At 35.8% G+C, this 20,381-nt stretch overlaps 1 protein-coding gene across 2 annotated transcripts in view; it reads left to right on the plus strand.

Annotated features, from left to right (window-relative positions):
- The window catches only part of PPP4R1 (protein phosphatase 4 regulatory subunit 1), a 66,866-nt gene that overhangs the window by 15,896 nt on the left and 30,589 nt on the right, over positions 1-20,381 (plus strand). The window contains exons 3-13 of one of the 2 annotated variants that reach the window (XM_063299106.1): positions 1,396-1,531; positions 2,738-2,844; positions 5,525-5,667; positions 7,910-8,056; positions 10,652-10,759; positions 11,716-11,781; positions 12,868-13,026; positions 14,748-14,878; positions 15,425-15,927; positions 19,481-19,656; positions 19,809-19,907. In XM_063299106.1, the coding sequence (XP_063155176.1) occupies positions 1,396-1,531; positions 2,738-2,844; positions 5,525-5,667; positions 7,910-8,056; positions 10,652-10,759; positions 11,716-11,781; positions 12,868-13,026; positions 14,748-14,878; positions 15,425-15,927; positions 19,481-19,656; positions 19,809-19,907 (1,775 nt within the window). Of the gene's footprint in view, positions 1-1,395; positions 1,532-2,737; positions 2,845-5,524; positions 5,668-7,909; positions 8,057-10,651; positions 10,760-11,715; positions 11,782-12,867; positions 13,027-14,747; positions 14,879-15,421; positions 15,928-19,480; positions 19,657-19,808; positions 19,908-20,381 lie in introns of both variants that reach the window. The other variant, XM_063299105.1, reaches the window with a different exon arrangement.

Genomic DNA, 20,381 nt, shown 5'->3' on the forward strand with positions numbered 1-20,381 from the left:
AATCTTGTCATAGTGTGTAGATTTGATATTTCATTATTGGAACACTATAAATGAAATATCACATTTAACCTTAACCATTTTCCCGATGGATAATCAAAATGTAAATAAATGCCAAATTAGAATTTTAAATAAACCCAAAGAGCCTTTTGAGGTCTTCTTTTAACATTAAAAGTTTAGCCCAGCTGATATTGGCAATTTGGAAACTTTTTTGATAAGATATGATTTTATTATTGTTCAGCTAAATAGATTCTGAGAAATATTTCTGCACAAGATCTTTAAAACCCCACTTATCTTGTCTTTTTATTAACTGCTTATAGTTCATGTGTTTTATTATTTTTATTATTTTATTCCTTTGAAAGACCATAAGCCTTAAAATATTTTAAAGGAATTGATTAATTTTGTTGATAAAACTGGTTTTACATGGAAATTTGGTGTTCTTACTGAGGCATCTAATTATACTTTCATATTTTAAAGCATACATTTTTACAGTGGATTCACTGATATTATGCTAATGTTTTCTCATAACATATTGAAAATGTGAGCCCTAGACTTTTTCGAATTTTTCACCATGTTTGAAAGAATGTTTAAAATATTGGTATATTATCTTTGTTTTACACATTTCCTATAGAACACCAGTATATCTACAGCAATGACATCTATTATGTAAAGCATGGAGCTTCACAGTAGCTGATGCTTTCATAGATTTCCTCAATAATTTTTCATGTATAAAGGAAGTCATATGGTTTTTTTAAAAATACATTTGCATATAAGCAGTGCTTTGGTTTAAATATGAAGCTGAAATTCCAGCCTTTGGAATCTTCTACCAGTCTAGTGGCTCTTACATATTTATGTACACAGATTGACACTGTAGATTTTTTTATTCAGTATGACATGAATTATAAATGAAGACTGTCATTTGACTAAAGAGTCCTTTGAAAGTTAGCTTTTATATTTCCTTATGGAAAGATTATATGATTTCTGTAATTTTATGAAGTATTTGAAATTTGAGATATTGGAGAACGTTTTTTTAGAATGAAGTTCAGTATTTACATGAAAGGAAAATGAACCTGAATGTAATAATTCCCTGTTCAAAAGGAAGACAGAAAATTTTTTTCTCTGCCTCCTTTGTTGTGTTCTCAGTTTCTCTAAAATAGCAGGATCCTTCCATTTAAAAAGTAATTTATTTGGTGAAATAAATGAGCATATTTTTTCCGGGTAAAGCAACTAAGTGTAAATTTCAAAAGTCGTTGCAGCATTGCACAAAAACCTCTTTTGAAAGGGAAACCATTGTGAAAGTAGATTAGGTTTTAAGAAATATTGCATAAGACTTTAGGTATCCATCTGTTTTAAAATATAAAAATGTGATTATAAGAAATATTTCTGATTCTCTGATAGTTGGTGTGGATGACTACAGCTCAGAATCTGATGTGATTATTATACCTTCAGCCCTGGACTTTGTCTCACAAGATGAAATGTTGACGCCTTTGGGAAGATTGGACAAGTACGCTGCAAGCGAGAATATTTTTAATAGGTATGGTATATAGCCTAAGGAACAGAGTAAATATTTTATTGCGCCATTTAAAATTTATATGTGTGTGTGTGTGTTTATGTGTGTAAGACAAAATTTAATCCTTCTTTATATCATTCTGAACATTAAATATCAATATATACACAAGTCTGCCTTTTTGTATTTTATGGATTGCATGTCCTTTTTAAGGGCTGTTACAATATTTTATAAAAAGATATATATTAGAATCCTTTACTATGGCCACAGAAAAACTAAATTTTCGCAATAGCTCAAATACTTTTTAAAATACATGATTAAAGAAGGGGAACTGCAATGCTCATAGCTATCTATCTGATATTGAAATATGCATGTATGATAAAAGTGATCATAATTACTGTAATGAATTCTGAGCTGAAGGTTCTGAACACTTTTACATGTACTGTTCGTAAGCAGAAGAATAATAGTGCGCTAGTATTTTCTCTGTTTTGTTGTGTTATAATGCTACATATCTTACTTCATTCAGGTCAGTTGTAATACTGTTAGTAGCAGACCTTGTTTATTTATTTATCTATTTGTTAAATTTATATCCCACCTTTTCATCCAGGATCTCCAGGCAGCATGCCTAGCATATCCTCCTCCCATTTTTTCCTCCAACAATAGCCATGTGAAGTGGGTTGGGCTGAGAGAGGTGATTAGTCCAAAGCAATCCAGTGAGTTTCCATGGCTGAGGGTGTACTAGAACCTGGGTCTCCCAGTTCCTAGCACACCTTAACCAATACATCATTCTGGCTCTGGTGTGCTGCATTCAAAATTTTTAGGAAGAGAAAGCTGGATCATATGCAATAATAGCCGTGAACCTTTTGGCAGATCATGAACAGCTGTTCCCAGATTGTTCACTCCAGAAGTCTTGGATTTTAGTTTTCTATGGGCATGTTGACTGTGAATTATAGGAGATGAAATCCAAGGCATCTAGGCACATCTAGTTCAAAAACATTACCATACTTTGTCAGCTTAAATTCAGATTTGTTATGAAGGCTTGAACAAGATAGGAAATATGTACTTACTTGAATATAGAGGGCCAGGATAGAAATGAGATTGCAGATCACACTGAAATGTTTAGCAGGTGGCAATCTATAAATGTTTGATTTTTTTAAAAAAATTGGGGTAGATAAATTTCTTGCAATGTAACATGCAGTGAAATTACAATAAGCTTCCTTTTTCATGCTCTAGGCAAATGGTGGCTCGAAGTTTGTTGGATACTTTGAAAGAAGTGAGTGATGATGAGAAAGATTGTATTGCTGTATTGGAAAGAGTCAGCAGGCTAGCAGATGATTCAGGTATGTAATATGAACCATTTTTATAGAGCAGCATAGTAAGAGGAAGGACTAGGATGTTGAGAGAGTAAGAAAACTTTAATGAAGGCTGGAGTTGTCTCTTTTTATTGATCAAGAAGCCATGCAGGGAATGGGAGCTTTCTAGAGCCTTTCTGGCTGAAATGTGGGGTAGAAATGCTACAAGTAAAGTCAAATTCAGAATGTTGTACTTACACACCATTCAAAAGAGACAATGAAAAAGCTAAGAAGGAAACAAAAAGACCAGAACACATCCCCTCCAGCAGCCAACACCCAGAGAAGCAGGGATTAACATGAGACAAACAATAAAGCAGAAAACAATACCCTAATCAAGGGACTACCAAGGAGAAAACCACACACCCCCCAACACTTGCAGGGCAAGCTACTGTATATGAATAGGGAGCAAACCCCACACTCAACAGCAATGATGATGTTACCTAGTCTGCAAAGAAGATGCAATGAAATGTCTGCAAGCAAACAACCAAGCTCAGAGCCCCAAGGACTCCACAGAATTAATAATGTAATGGCATTGGTTAAGATCTTTTATTAAAATGATTGCATGCTCACTATAATATACTTAACCAGAATATCAGTTATCCAGTTTTAATAGATGATTTCTATTCATTATGTCCATGGTGCTTGATAAAATAAAACTGTCAGCTCTGTGCTTGTGTCTAACTCTTATTACATCAAAATAGAGAGGAACTGGCTGGGTGTTGCCAAGAGGAAATGACTATATCTGTAGAAAGACGGTAGGTTTCTGGCTGCTTTGATGAAGCTACTCATGGGATCTTGTGAGAAGAGCCCTCCTGCCCCGCTTCTAAAATATGTAACAAATGTCAGTCCATTGTATCCTCTTCCTGTAGGACGTGTTTGAGTATTTGATTACTCATATCAATTGCAATACAGATTTCAAGACTAATTCTAATGCAGAAGCTACTATGGGCATTTTTTGGATGTCTAGAGAAGCAAAGGTGACTTTGTTAATTCTCCTAGACCATTTGACAGTGTTCGATGTGGTATCACGTGTGGCATTCTTCTATATTAGGGTAGGTCACCCAGTGTAACTATGGTTCTTTTATTCCCTGGCAGAGCGATTCCAGAAGATTTGTGATAGGAAACTTAATACTTGACACAGAGGCACTTGTACTTTAGCATTCCATAAAATTGGGTGGAGGGGTTGTCTAAGCTGTGAGCATTTATATTAAGCTGCTGAGGAATGTCACCTATTATTTGGAGTGAGTTGTCATCAGTTTACTGTTATACTGATCTATTTCTTTTTTTATGAGTGGAATGAGGCAGTGAGAGTGCTGAATTACATCTAAATCTGTAATGAATTAGATGATGGTTAATAAATTAAAATTAAATCCAGATAAGTCAGGGAGGCTTTTGTTGGAGTTCTTCTGGTGGTAGGATTCAACTTGTCCTCACTGCACCTTGCAGATTTTGCAGTTTGGGGTGGTCCATTATCATGGATGATAAAGAAGGCTCTCTGCCATGGAATTCTTTCCTCAAGATGCATTAACTCAACTTTGCTGAACAGAGATAGCCTGGGCATTGCTTTCTAGATTAGATTAATTGTGGTGCATCAAGGGTAGCTGGCTTTGAATGACCTTCAGAATTATGAATACTAGGCCAATAACTAAAAATGGGGGCTAAGAACATAATTATTCAGTGCTTTGGTTAAGTAGCTACACTGGCTTGTGGTCCATTTCTGAGTATAATATAAAATGCTAGATTTTGCCTTAAAAGGTCTAAACATAATGGAAGCTGAATACTTAAAAGATTGCCTTTTCCAACACAAGCCTCCAAGTGAGACAGTTATCAGAAACACTTCTCTAGTTGCTTCCCTGCTATCTGAGATGAAGCAAATGGAACAGAAGAAAGAGATTTCTTGGAAATGATATTCTGTACATTTCCTGGAGAATGTTGCTAAGCTCCTCCCTTTCATTTGGTACCACCATTTTGACGTATTATATTATAGTACTTTATGTGCTGCCTGTTGATATGTAAGTTTATTACCATATTTGCAAGTTGCTCTGGAAATGTTGATATAGAAGGCTACATAAAAAATTCTTAGGACAGAGAATGTTTTCTCTAGGTAACCCTTTGTTTGTTCTTGCTGGATGTAAAATTGATACTCTTTCCTGACATGAAAATTAGTGTTTGATTAATTTCAGTATATTTTGAAATATTATTACCAGATGTATCATAAAATATTTATGATTATTTTGCTGATTAAGTTTTGAATAACAATCTTAGTTTCATCCTGAATACTTCAAAACTGACTTCACTGTGGAGAGACGTTTGTGCCCAGGCTTAGCTCCATATCCCTCTTTTCCTAACTCTTATTTTAGGGCAATGAGAGGATTAGTAGAGAGCTTATACAGCTTGTAGATATGGGAAAACTTGGTAATACTTTGGTTTACCAGAACCCTTTATTTACGAGTGGCTTGAGTTTTGAAGAAGGAAAAATGGTACATTACTTTGAAAATAAGAGAATAATACTTTTCTTGTACATTTATGAATTGTCAACTATAAATAAAAATAAGGCTAATTTTATTCCCTTTACTAGCAACACACTGTAGTAGTAATTCAGATTCAGATGAACATAAGCATTCAACTTACAAATTATATGATTTCTTTTTTACGCTTTTATTGATAGAGCCAACAGTACGAGCTGAGTTGATGGAACAGGTGCCTCATATTGCTATGTTTTGTCAAGAAAATAGGCCGTCCATCCCTTATGCCTTTTCTAAATATTTATTGCCCATTGTGGTGAGATATCTAGCAGATCAAAATAATCAGGTAAGATTACTCTGAAGCCGTTGAAATCATGTACATATTTTACCTGTGTGGAATTAAACTTAATATTTACAATTTGTATGATGTCAATTCTTTTGCATCATACCTAGCTTCATCATTTTTCATAGTGCTTTGAAGTGTAAACATAGTATGTCTTTACCTTGCCTTGCCTTACTGAAAAGCTCATACCTTGAAATCTAGGCAAGAGATTGCTTAAAGACAAATCAAGGGGAAAAATGACTTAGCCACTGAATTAGTCAAGTTTCTCACTGATACCTTATATAATTTACAACTGAGCAGACCATTATTTTGCACAACAGTTTCACTGTTTCAACAGTGTTGAACAACAGCAGTTCTTTATCACGCTGAATACATTTTTACAGGTTCCTTTTTTCTTTCAAAAAAGGAAGACCTAAGGGTTTTAGAATTATAATTCTCACTAGCTGAAGCTACGTTTATTAGGGATGCATTGTCAAAACTCAGTGACAAAATACCAGTATTTCCAGGGTTTTTAAAACCAAAAAATGTATTAATCAACTTTTACACTTGTCATCTTACTACTAAAAGCAAGTCTCTCAAAAGAGTTAAATATTGCAACTGTGCCCCTCTGATGACATCACCTGATCATTTCTGTGTCTCCTGCGGCCCTAAGAGGCTGCAGAAAGAAAGTGAGGACCCTGGCAAAGAAAAACTTTCTGCTGCTATATAAGATGCAAGAGTAAATTTTATATTTGGGCATATGGGGACAGTGTATGGCTTGTGTGCAATCTGAACATGCTCCTGAATTTCTGCCACCAGATGAGAATCTTTTTTGCATGCTGAACCTGCTCTGAATCAACTTTTACACTTGTCATCTTACTACTAAAAGCAAGTCTCCCAAAAGAGTTAAATATTGCAACTGTGCCCAGAGAAATTATTCAGAGAATGAAGGAATATGCTCCAGAATTTTATTTTAGATAGAAAGAGAAAAACAGGGGTAAGGCAGGAAAGAGCAAAGTGTTCCTTCCAAACTAATAGGGAATCCTGAGAGGAGAGAGGCCAGGGAGCACAGGGAGGTGGATTTATAGGAGTGGCATACAAGAAATATATTCTTTTATTTAATGTGCTATGTGTAGAAGAAAGAAAGGGGACAAAAACTCTTATCCTATACATTGCCAGCATAGGAACTCTGCTGTTCCATGCAACCCTTAGCCAGCTAAAAGCTTGTGTAGTCTGTTCTAGAAGATTAATTTTGGTTTTATCTTCACATAGGAGCTAACACAGCTTTGTAAAATTGGTTTCTGGTTAGAAAATGAGGGTTCATCAGATTTCATTATTTTTTGTGAGCCAGTGTTTTACCTAGTTATTTTGATTGCTTTTGTTATTTTTCTTTTTTTATTCTGAAAATCAGAAGGATTCTGGTAGCACCTTTTCAGATCAGCAAATTTTATTAAAAGGCATAAGCTTTCATGAACTATGGCTCATTTCATCAGGTGCATGAAGTGTCTGAACAAATGTGGGATCTATAAGAATGAAGATGAGGGGGGAAGGGAGTGGAAAACAGGGTGGTTATGCTGATGCAAGTTATGTGTGAGACAGATTACAAGTACCTTATCAGTTATAATGTGTTAAAAACCCATTGTCTTTGTTGAGATCTTCTAAGATGGCCTGAAAACTTGATGTACGTAAGTTCAGCAGTCTCTCCCTTTTTTGCATTGGTAAAATATTTATGTTCCAAAGCAACTACTTTGAAATCTGTAACGCAATGTTCTGGGAGGTTAAAATACTCTGGTATTACTTGTTCTGAGTCTTTATGTCAAAGATGTGTCCATTCTTTTGTGCCCATAGAAGAGCTTGTGAATAAATCTATACACTTTAAGAGTTTTTGCGTGAGACTGATTTTGTAATGTGATGATAAAATCTCTCTTTGAGTGTCAAGCGGCCTTTATTTTGAATTAAAGTTAACATTTCCAGATAAGGGTTCAGAAGGACTTTTGGACTCCATAGCAGAGTGAAACCACTAAAAAGTTGTGTGAAAGGGTTACTTGACTCTTCATCTCCCATTAATGCTTTGTAGTGCTAAGCAAATGTTCCATTGTTCCAGTAATACAAATAAAACCAGTTGCTAGAATCTTTAACACTGGGATCAACCTGTTGCTCAGAAATATATTGCAGAATCCATAAATATAAATAATAGCTCTAACATTGCTGCAGGGATTGAAACAAATGGAAGTCTCCTTTTCCTGCTTTTTGTGTTTTTACATAGGTGAGAAAAACAAGTCAAGCAGCATTACTTGTTCTATTGGAACAAGAACTTATTGAACGGTATGACGTGGAGACCAAAGTATGCCCAGTTCTAGTAGAACTGACAGCTCCAGATAGCAATGATGATGTGAAGACAGAGGCGGTGGCAGTAAGTGAAAGAATGATGTTACAGGAATTGGTGTTGACTTATTACCTGCATGTAGCTCACAGCAACAGAGATGTTTTCATTGACACAATAAATATTTGACAGCTTTTTAGCCCTTTTATGCAATGCAGCCCTTCAGCACTTTTTATTCAGAGGCAAAATGGTGCTTTGAAGCATGTAGGCCACAAACTGCTCCACAGTCTCAGGAAAAGACACATTTGATTTAGATATTTATTTGTTTCTTAGATTTATACTCCATCAAAATCAAAAAGACTTCAGTGGATCTAGCATTTCAGTAAACTACAGTAAAACATCCATGGTAAAAGAATATAAAATCAATGAAAACTATATTATATAGTGGTCAGTCAATCTGATTGGTATCAGCTCATTTCCCCAAAGCCAGTGATAAAGTGGGGGCAGGTCAATGGGAGACACTTCCAACATGTAGTCATGTCCACAGGAAAGGCACATCTATGAGCCTCCCCTCTCCTTTATCTCCTCATTCACAAAAGTGGGGGTCACAAGTATTTTACCTGGGATATCTAAATTGGTTAGATTGAAATTAGGAAAGAAGGTGTTCTCGCAAGTGCACCAGTGCCAAGCCAGGTAGACCTCAAAGGTCAAAACCAGTCCTTTGAATTGCACTCAGAAATGAATAGGGAGCCAATGCAGAATCCAAAGCACAGGTTTAATATGCTCATGCTGCAGGTATTGTCCAATAATTGGGCCACTGCGTTCTGGACCAGTGGAAGCTTCCAAGTGGTTTTCAAAGGCAGCCCCATGTAAAGCAGATTGCTTCCAGGCAAATGGCAATGAGCGCATAAATTACTGTCACACATTCCTTTCATTCCAAGTAAGACTGCTGCTGGCATACCAGCCAGTGCTGGGCAAAGGCTCCCTTGACCATGGTCTACACTTGCCCATTTAACAGTAGCCATGAGTCTAGGAGGACTCTCAAGTCTCAGATCTGTTTCTTTAGGGCCAGTGCCACCCTGTCCTGAAACACCACTAGATACATCAAGGAACCTCAGTGAGCAAAAAGCAGCAGCATCTTGTTTGGATTCAACTTCAGCCTGTTTTGTCTCATTCAGAACTTTACAGACTCCAGCTTAAGACATTGACTGCATCTCCAGTACAGCCCAGGGCTGTATATCTGAACCCTGACTGGTAGTCAACCTCCCCTATCAGTTTCATGTAAATGTTAAAAAGCATCCCATGCCCAGATGTGAATCGTGCCTGAAAAGAGTTGGGATAATGTGCTTCCTCTAAGGTGCTCTGTAGTTATACACTGACCACAGTCTCAATAATCTTCTCTAGAAAGGGGAGGCTAGAGTCAGGATAACAGTTGTCAAACACACACAGATTTAGGGAGGTCTCTTAAGGAATGGGCAAACCACAGCCTCTTTCAAGGCTGCTGACACTAGCCCCTCGTGAAGCAAGGTGTGGACCACCTTCCAGATCTAATTTGTCATGCTCCCTCCAGGCCCCTTCAGGAGTCAGGAGGAGCAAGGAACAAACACACAGGCTGGATGGAGCACCTGTCCACTTCGTCAGGGTTCACAAACCAGAAGGAGTCCCAGATAACATGTCAAAATATCACCCCAGTTACCACAACAAACTCTTCCCATAAAGTCCAGACTTTGGTGAAACTGAATGACTTCTCAACAAAGCTTTGTGCCACTTTGTTATAGCAGCCAGGTAGCATCCCTCCTCCTCATCCATAGCATCTAGGCTGCTGAAGGATCCAAAACCTCAAAGGGCAGATTTTGTAAAGAGCAAGGACTCACCTGCCCTCACCCAGCCAGGTCTTTAGTAGTACACATCAGGTCTGCCTGTTCATCTAGTGCCAAGTTATGGATAGAATGAGGTCTTAACCATCAACAGCTTGAAACTTCTGCCTGCCCCGAAGCACTTTTTTTGTCTAGTAGTAAGTTTGGCTTTTTATTTTTTTATTCCATGTTTCTAATTTAGTAAACTATTTAACACTGAGAACGAAAATCTTTATATTTCTAGCCTCATAGCCCTTACATTTCAAATGATTTTTTATTTATTTGGAATTTAAAAAAATAACCTGAGCACTAGTTTAATTTTTAATTGAGGAGACTTTACCTGCATGGGTATAACTTCCTGTTCTCTGCCCAAGCCATGTGATTTGTATATTTATAAGAACAATGGTCAGTCCCATCACCCCACTATTGGCTCTGATGGCATAGGATGAGGGGATTGTAATTCAATGAGACAGGTTGCTTATATCCTTCAACTAAAGATCAGAAGAAACATGCTATCAAATCTGTATTTCTCTGAACTGTTTGTGTACTGCTCGTGGAGATAGATTAAAGTGCTTCAGTAAATTGACCAGGAGTTCTTTGTTTAGTCATTGTCACAAGTCTTTTGTATGTGTCTTCTCCCTTTAACTTTATGTTCGTAAATAATTTTATTTCAATTATTATTGATAATATTTAATATTATTGAAATATTTCAGTGTTCTATGAATGTAGGCAAATGCATACACACAAATATTTATAGGATATAGAGGCATAATTTTTAGAAACTTAATTAGATTGCTAGATGCATAACTAAATTTTCCTTTATATTTAGATAATGTGCAAAATGGCCTCCATGGTTGGAAAGGATATCACAGAGAGACTCATTCTTCCTAGATTTTGTGAAATGTGCTGTGATTGTAGAATGTTTCATGTTCGGAAGGTATACTTTCTTTATAAATCTATGCAGCTTTAAAAAAAACATTTAGTGTTAACTAAAAGCTAGACATTATGGCTCTCTATTTGTAGTCTGCTATAAAATAAACCATTCATGTTAGAATTTCAATTACATTCTAACCTAAAGGTTCAAATAAAGAAAAATATATTGCATCTGAAAGCTAAGTAAATTTAAAATAGTGTTGATATAAGGAATTATGCTATTTCTCATGGAAAATTTGGGGAGTTGAAGTCCACATATTTGTAGGATGACCAAGCTAGGGAAGGCCACCATACACGGAAAGTATTCTGTGGAGATGTATTCCCAGAATTTTAGTATCAGAGAGCTGGGAAGAATTAGAAAGGTCATAAAAGTTAACCTAGTTTAGACAAGTTCTTTATGCATAAATGGTGCATGATTTATTGACAAAAGCAGAAGAGCAAAGCAACATCAGATGATTTGACTAAGTGCAGTGGTTGAAGGCAAAATATTTAAGTTCATTCAATCTGATCTGTGAGGGACATTGACCCAAATATGGTGGTTAGCAGAATGTGAAAAAAATATCTATTTCCTTTCTCTCATATCAGTCACACATCATCTCATTGGGCATTTCGTGAATGGTAAATTGGAGACCCTGAGGCACCAGAGAGAGAGATGTTGGGGCATATATTTTGTCCTACACCTGATATATGGAGAATGTTATTCTTAGAATCTGAAAAACTTTAGTTTTAATTTGTTCATATCATGTCATAGATCCTAAATATAAACGTGCAGACTTTCAAAATGAGAACTGCAGTGGGTAATAGTGATCAAGTAAAACACTGGCTGTTCATTACAAAGCACTACTTAAAGAGCAAGTGAACTACAGTCCTGCTTTCTTGAATTATCTTTGAATCCATAAACTATTACTCTGCTCAGTTCATTTATCTCCAATTCTAACCAAACTGCTTATTTTTGTTCAGGTGTGTGCAGCCAATTTTGGAGACATTTGTAGTGTAGTTGGACAGCAAGCCACTGAAGAAATGCTGGTGAGTTCCAAAGTTCCATCTCTGTTTCATTCTTAATCACAAAACTGTTGAATTTCAGTAATGACATTTAAATAATTATCTTGGAACTTTAAAAAAATGGATAGGATAGGGTTAATTTTTGACAATCATTTCTTCTGAAATACATTGTGTTGTCAATAGATACTGCTTCATAGCTGAAACAAGACTATCGCGACAAGACAGTTTTTTTTCCCAATTTTTATAAGGTACAAGTACATTTTTGGCCCATTTGCAAATAGTTCTTAGTGTGATGTTTCCTGAATTATGCGATTGCTTTTTATCTTTGAATGCATTCCTATTAAACCTGCTTATTTGGTCAGATGATTAATGTTCATATACATTGGAATAAAGCCCTAATGGGATTTGTGAAAGGTGGTAAAAGGTCCCCTGTGCAAGCACCCAGTCATGTCTGACCCTTTGTGGGGATGCCACTTTCGCAACGCTTTCTTGGCAGACTATTTTACTGCTGTATAAATCTGTAAAATATTGCAACCATAAGCTACAGTTTTATATTCATTTGCATGGGAATTAGCCTTTTTGAGTTTTGTGTGACTTACTTTTGAATGAGCAAGTATAAGATTTCACTGTTGAGTGTGTGTGTGTGTCATAACTATGTTGCAAATATCATTTTTATTTAATTAATAAAGCAAACGTGCTACATGTAGTTCTGTGGAATAACATCTTTTCTGGGAATATTGAATTGATTATGACAAAAGCAAATTTGAAATCTCATCCTTAAAAGAGTAGTTTGTAGATCTAATCTGTATTATCACTGTCAAAAAGTCATATTTCCTTCTCAAGTATGGATTATTCTATTTGTGAGAAGATGGAATTACTATATTTTATGTTTCCAAAGGTAGTATTGGCCATTTTTAAAGGCTGCAGTACAGTAGAATAGCCAGAAATACTAGGTAAAGCCTCAGTCCCACACTTTTTAAATCTTATCCATATCCTACATTAGAAATTTTCTCTTAAATGTTTTCAAGTTCATGAGGAGTTGGTTAAACATAAAAAAAGAAGACCCAAGTTAAATCATTTATATCTGATATCATGTTTTATATTCCTCAGCTACCTAGATTTTTCCAGCTTTGTTCAGATAATGTGTGGGGTGTGCGGAAGGCTTGTGCTGAATGCTTTATGGCTGTTTCATGTGCCACATCACAGGAGGTCCGTCGAACAAAATTGTCAACGCTTTTTATTAACCTTATCAGTGACCCTTCACGATGGGTAAGAAGTTGTTATTAAATTCTCATTCTCCTTTAAATTCTCAATTTCTTTGTATATTCACTTATTCTGAGAATGAATTACATGATTGACAGTACACTTAACATGAAGGTGGGTCATGTACTATATAAAGAAAACTATTGAAACTGTATCTTCTGCCCTTTTGGAAACAGTGGTTTGTACTGTAGACAGTGGTAAGATCTAAAATGTAGCTAGGAGGAGGGTTCAGAGAGGAAATCTTTGCTTATTTCCAGTGTGCTACCTGAAAAGTTTTCGCAGAATTAGGGGACCTTTGGAACAGCATGAAAAATGTTACAAGGAGCTGTGGGGGAAAGTGAAAGAGATAAAAATCATATCTACCTGTTCCTCCTTCCGGAGCCTTTACTGGATCCTGGTGCCTTTGGCGATTCAAAGAAACCTTTCCATCCACAGATGTCCCATCTGAATGCAACCCATTGGTTACATCTGTCCAATACATCATTATAACTGTGAAGACTAGGGAAGTTTTTAATGAGGGGTGAGATTTTCCCAGTTCTGTCCCTATTACAGGTAGTCCTTGGCTTACATCCATTTGTTCAGCGACCATTCACAGTTATGATGGCGCTGAAAAAATGGACATACAACTGATCCTTGAAGTTCTGGCCATTGCAGCACCACCATGGTCACATGATCACCTTTTGCGACCTTCCCTGCCGGCTTCCCACAAGCAAAGTCAATGGGGAAGCCAGCAGGGAAGGTCACAAGTCACTTTGTTAAGTCACTCCTGCTGGTTTTTCTTCCTCCCACAGCACCCCTGCCTACACACAGTCTGCGCTGGTCCTCCAAGGCCTCCCCCAACCCATGCACAGAAACTCTATCTATGACATCTGAGATTACTGCTGATACCATCCATGCTTTCCTTGTAGAGTAAAAACCTCTAAAAATCTAAAACAACCATCTTCTAGATAGTTTACTTTTACTGATTTTTAGTATTAAAAATGGCATAGAGATTAAAAACTGCTATTTCCTATCAGTGAAATAAAATATTATCCATAAGGAGCCGTATCAAAGTAAATGTAATCATAGACACTGGAAGTACAATCGTAATACGGATGTTGATGAGATGGGTTGACAAGGGATTTAATGACTGCACAGAATAGAGATATGAAAAAGGCAAATAAAACAACAATTTGGGGGCAGGGGAGAGAATACAAACTCTTGACACCCTTGTATGTAACTTACTACCCTATCCATTTTTCTGTTCTTCCTTTGGCTTTTTAAATGCATTGTAATAATACATTTAAACAAGGCTGTACAAAATAATAGCTTTGTCAAAGGGTTGGGGAATGTGTGTTTTTTTTTTTTTTGGCTTAAAATATTTATGCAATGTTCTGATTAGAAGTATAAATGTAATTTGAACATTTTCAATCAAAGTGTATCTGAGAGAGAGAGAACTGTGATTGATGCAAAATGTGTAATTAGATGTACTACTCCTTTTGCAATGCGTTTGTATTTTGTCTTGATGCTGTTATAGCTGTACGTGTATACCCTTCACTAGATGTAACATTGGAAGCAGCCCTTTTTCTTTGTTTTTAGACAGTTCAGCCAGTATGTTCCCCTATCCCATTTTTGGGCCCTGTTCCCAGATGCAAATTTTCCCCACCGTATCCTTTTGGGAGCATATCACCTCCCCTGTCATGCCCAGTACAAATAGCTATAGCTATCTCTGCAATATGTTCCTCCAGGTTCGCCAAGCTGCCTTTCAGTCTCTGGGGCCTTTTATATCAACATTTGCAAATCCATCCAGCAGTGGTCAGTTTTTTAGAGAAGAAGAATGTAAGAACACTGAAAGTCAGAACTTTGTAGAAGAACACAGGTACGGATAATGAAAATAACATCATTAAAATTAATTTTGAAATAAAATGTTCACCACATAGTTTCATGTTTGGTCATTTTTCTTTATGAAAGAAATATCCAAGTTCTGAGAGATTGTGATAAAATGCTATTTCCAATTTTTTTCCCAAATATTTTGAAAGATGTTTCTATGTTTGTGCCAAATTTCTATTTATTCTAGAAAATCTTTTAACAGTTTTGAGGCTTCCATCTGTGAGTGAGTCAGTGAGACTTATGTGTTGTTACACAGATCAGTGTGACTAATCTTCAAGGGAAATATGCCAGAAGTTGAGATCAGTTTCCTGTACACTACAGTGTGACTACTGTTCTTTATACTTTGGTCTGGTTTTTACTCCTTTTTTGTTTGTTTGTTTTTGTTATTCCTGTTCAGGCATCCTAAAGATCCTCATTTCCTTTTCCTTTTTGTTACCCATAAGTTGCTGGTTGACCAACCATATATAGATAGTTAGATAGATAAATATTTAGTAGATGAGATACGTTAATATTGACATCTGTTTTCATCCAGCAGTGAAAAAAATAAGGATTCAGAAGATGTATCAACACATGATGTACAAAGCCAGACAGAGTTGTCTTTAGATGCTGAGCAATGCAATTCTGAAGCCACCCCTGAAAATGGCAAAGGAGAAAGTAACTTGGTTCATTTCCAGGATGAGGCATTGCTATCTAGCACTTTGTCTCTAGAACCGTGCAAAGAACCTTCTGATGAGAATGAGCACCATTTTGATCATTGTACTTTAGCAGTGCTACCAGAACCTGCACTGTATTCACAGGAAAACTCACTTGTGGAGCAAGAACTATATAACTCATTCCATTTCTGGAGGACTCCACTTCCCAAGATAGATATTGATTTAGAGCTTCAGGAAAATGCAGAAAAAAGTGATTTAGCAAATCTGAAAGGAGAACCGGAGGTTATGGCATGTGCGTCTTCAAACATTATAATGGCTACAAGAAAGGAGTTGGAAGAAATGATAGAAAATTTGGAACCTCATATGGATGATCCAGATGTTAAAGGTATTAACATATTGTAGTACTATACACGTTGAGCTTTGAATTAGATTATCATAAAAGAAACAGGTTAATTGAAACCAATTACCGGTAGTTTTTATTTTAATGAAATTGGACTTTAAATTTCCCAAGTAAGAGCTTTAGTATATGTTAGGACTAAATTAAATATGTTAATGCATTTCTGCATTTAATCTTATGTTTAAAAATATGCAGTAGAGGGTGGGGCTTATATAAGATTTCAGCAATGTATAGGAGTTCCATTATACCTCTCCTGAAGAAAATCCCTTCTATCCAAAGTAAGCATCACCTTGTCTGTTTTATTACGTGCTGTCATCCCTTCCAAACTGATTGCTGTTTGAGTCCTGTATTTTTTTTTCCCCATGGCTAATTGTGACAATTTGTAAATTGAATCTATGAATTTAATTGAGACTACTAGATCTAGGCTGCAAAGCTTCTTGTAATAATAGATTATTACAGTTGTTTTTGCTTCCATCTAGTGGTTGCATGGACCTTTGCAGCCAGATCTGGGCAACCTTATTTAAACTGCTTTTATTTAAAATTTTGTCCTATTTGATTTATTTGTTTTATTTTAAAAGTCTCAACAACAGTGGTTTAAATATAATAGGAGAACATAGCCTACAAAATGCAAAACTTGATCAGTTTTTCGTATTAGATATCAAATAAAAGCCAGGTAGCTCATTATTTAGTGCATTTTTTAAATCACTAAATCAGGAATGCAGAACTTCTGCCTTTGTTATGATTTTTCAGTTAAAACTGCCTTCTATCATGAGTAAAAGCATATTTAAAAGCCCTGATTAATGTTTTAAAACTATGTTAGAAATCATCTGAAATATGTGATTTAAAGCATAATATTTACCATTGGTAAATGCTTCATGAAATATGTGGGAAAAATGTTTTAGTTGTGTCTGCTCTGTTGAGCAGGAGGAAGGAAGCAGAGAGAAAGGAAGGAAGCACAGTTTAGGAAAGCAGGAAATTGCTAATTTGAGAAAAGCCCAGAAGGGATGTTGTATTGCTATATTTTAGCAATATCGGAAAGAAGACGTAACAAACAAAACTCTAAACAAGAATAAAATTACTGAAATGAAGTAATAAAAAAGCTGATTAGAGGGACTTAGAACAAGAGGAAAAATAAGTTCAACTAAATAGGCTGTTGGCGTATCTTAAAAATAATTTGTCCTTTTTCTTTCCTTATCAACTTCAGGATACAGACCCACATAACCTGTTCCATTGCTTTGAACTACATTTAATAGTAACTTTTTTTTGCCTAGTTAAGGATAGTAATATATGACTTCAGTTCAAACTAGGCCCCTCTGAAATTTATTTATTTATTTAATTTATCCAATCTCGTTCAATGATGACTCTGGGGAGCTTACAATAAATAAAACAAAAATTAATTGTACAATATAATATAATAAATAAAACATAAAATGTAAAATATAACATAAAATATAAAATCCAAGATGGATTACTTTACCCCTTTTCGTGTTTGTTTTCACAAGTATCCAAAAGAACTTCCCATGATTAATTAGTTTTTCTAATTATTGTATATATCACTTTCCTTTTCCTTCATCCTTGCCCACTAATCAATTTGTCTATGCTACTGAGGAGCTACCATGATTTTGCCAATATCGCCCGTGTTTTTTATGGCAGCACTGCAAAGAAACAGATAGCTGCAGAAGATGCAAGCACAAAATAGGTCACATCAGAGTGAAAATTAGACCCTGTTCAAATGCAGTGGCTGGATAAATACTGCAGTTTTAAGGTAGTAAAAGAGAGTAACAGTTTTGTCAAAACTGAGTACTGGAGGTGGGGTTAGCTCGAGCTGAACTGGGAAAAAGCTTGATAATACTGATCAGAAGCCAAAATTAGTATATTGATTATTGATCATAACTAAAACAGTTATGATCAGCATATAGTCCAGATGTTAAACATGCAAATAAAATCACAAATCCAGAAACAATGAAAACAAATCCATTTCATAGGGATGTGCCTTTAAAGCATGGTTCTAGAAAGTAGAATCCCTTTTTTTTAAGGTAGAATGGAAAATGTTCCTTCAGTGTAATTTATATTAAGAGGCTAGTTTTTTTGCAGAGTATTGAGCAGATAACCCATTATAATGTGCAATTACTAAGTGAGAGATCTGCAGTCATTCCTACAAAAAGGCAACTTTGACCAGCTTTCCATTTTTTTCATTCTGCAGGGTATAATAATAGTTCTGACTACCTGAAGGATTCTTTTATAAGATTGATAAATATTTGGGAAAGTCATTAAACATTCAGTGTTCTCTTTAACTGTTCCTATTGCTTATTCTGTGGAGACAATACATATTTAGCTGTTAAGTCAGCGTGACTTCCTCAACTGTGCTAAGCAAAGTCCAGGACAAACAGCAATTAATTCCTTTTTTATATACATATAATTTTTATTAAATTTTTAGAAGAATAAAAACTATACAAATTTTGAAAGAAAAGTAAGGTAAGTAAAGTAATAAGTGAAAAAAAGTACCAACAAAGAAATAGAGAAGAGAAAGAAAAGAAAAACGCTTCTGGTCTTAAAAGCAATTACAAGTACCTTTATATTTTACTCTCTCTCTCTCAGGCATAACATAATTTCCTTATTTCCATAGTCTCCCCTTTAAACAGTGATTAATTCCTAATGCCTAAGGAATCCTAGCTGCATATTGAACACGGAACCTTGGTAGGTTTTTTCTTTTCAAAAGAAATCTAAAAAGCTAGTCTTGATATCATCAGTGAGGTGACATCTGCCTCAGCTGTTAAACAGCCAGAATTAACTGCTTATCCCCTGTGCTGCTTTCATCTGTAGTGAATTTAACAACTACTAGTACACTTAAAATAGGCCTTGAGAACCTCTAGTACCTGTAGTCTGATCCTTCAGTTTGCTCCATTAAAATAACTGTGTCCTGCTGTTATATTATGAAGACTCACCAATGATTTTCGTATTTTTGAAGTGTACTTAGAATTTGCATATATCTGTAATGAACATGCTTTATCTTTGAATCAGATATATGGTAACATGGTTACTGTATAATTCTGAAGTTTTACTTTTAACCTTGAAAGACTTTAGAAAGCCAACAGAAAAGGCCTAATAGGATTAAAAAATAACACTGGACTCCCTTTCGGTCTTCTTTCTTGTTGTATATTTTCAAAAAATGTTGAGGGTCCTAATCATTACATCTATTATTCATTCTGAAAGCTACTAACGATTCCTCAAATGTTGCTCTGCTCGGTTCTTAAATAAACACACTCATTGGAAATTAGGTTGTATTTATGAATTATTTGGCATATGAATTAACTTGGTTTCACTGAGGTCAGAGAAAACTCTGGAGAGGATGTCTGCCTTGAGTATGAAGATATGAATGAATCTGCCCAAAGTTGTTAGTGGATATCCCTTTTTGCCCCTTGCCCTATCTATATCTTCAGAACATCTGTGGGAAACGATGCTGTATTACTGACCTGTGGGTATTACTGCTGTGTATAGAACCATTCTTGATCTACCATACATATTTCTTCTTGCTACACAGCCCAAGTGGAGGTACTCTCTGCTGCTCTCCGGGCTTCCCGTCTAGACCCTCAGGAGGAGCCTGCAGCAAACACAGACAAGTTAGCAAATTGTCAAAATGAAGTGTGCATCAAAGACCAATTAAACTGTACATTAATCCAGGATGACACAGTGCCTTTAATCAATGATGCTGTTGAGGTAAAAACCATCATTTAAGAATTTGTAAATTAATGTAACAGTCACATGAAATTCTGTTTAGTGGTTAAGTGTTGTGTGAATATGCACAGGATGTTGCTGTACACAGTTATTATTAAAATCTTTCTAAAAATAGTTGTTTCCCCCCACTTCAGGACCTTGTAGAATCTGCTCTTCATTATCTCCACAATGATTCAGATTTGAACACTAATAGTCGTTTCAGCCCTGAAGAAGAAAAAAAATCTAAAATTCAGGTATATTTTAAATGTTCCTCTCAGGTTCATACAGAAGCTATATCTTCACTTCTACTCTATAATATTTATAAGTAATTATCCACTCTGATTTTTGTTCTCCTCTTACTGAATTGTATTGGAAGTTGAATGTTCCAGCTCTTTGTGAGCCCTGAAAGGCCAAGAAAACTCCAGTCATAGCTCTATATGGTGGTAGCCAATCCTGTTCTTACCGATCACCACTTTCTTTTTATTCTCTAATTTTAACCCTTACTGTTCCTCATAACTGAAAGTCTGAGATAGGGACTGCTTTCCCACCTGTGCTTTTTGGCAACCTCATGTTTTAGAAAGAAGATACATAGTCTTAACTTTGGCTGCTGGCATATCATATTTCCATGAAGTTGTTTGGAAATGGAAGCAGCTATGCATGTAGCCTTTCTTTTCATTGTTTTTCACCTCAAATCCTGTATCTTTGTTCATTTCTAAGATGCTGCTCTT

This window comes from Candoia aspera, chromosome 3 (genome assembly GCF_035149785.1).
Source record: "Candoia aspera isolate rCanAsp1 chromosome 3, rCanAsp1.hap2, whole genome shotgun sequence".
NCBI lineage: Eukaryota > Metazoa > Chordata > Lepidosauria > Squamata > Boidae > Candoia > Candoia aspera.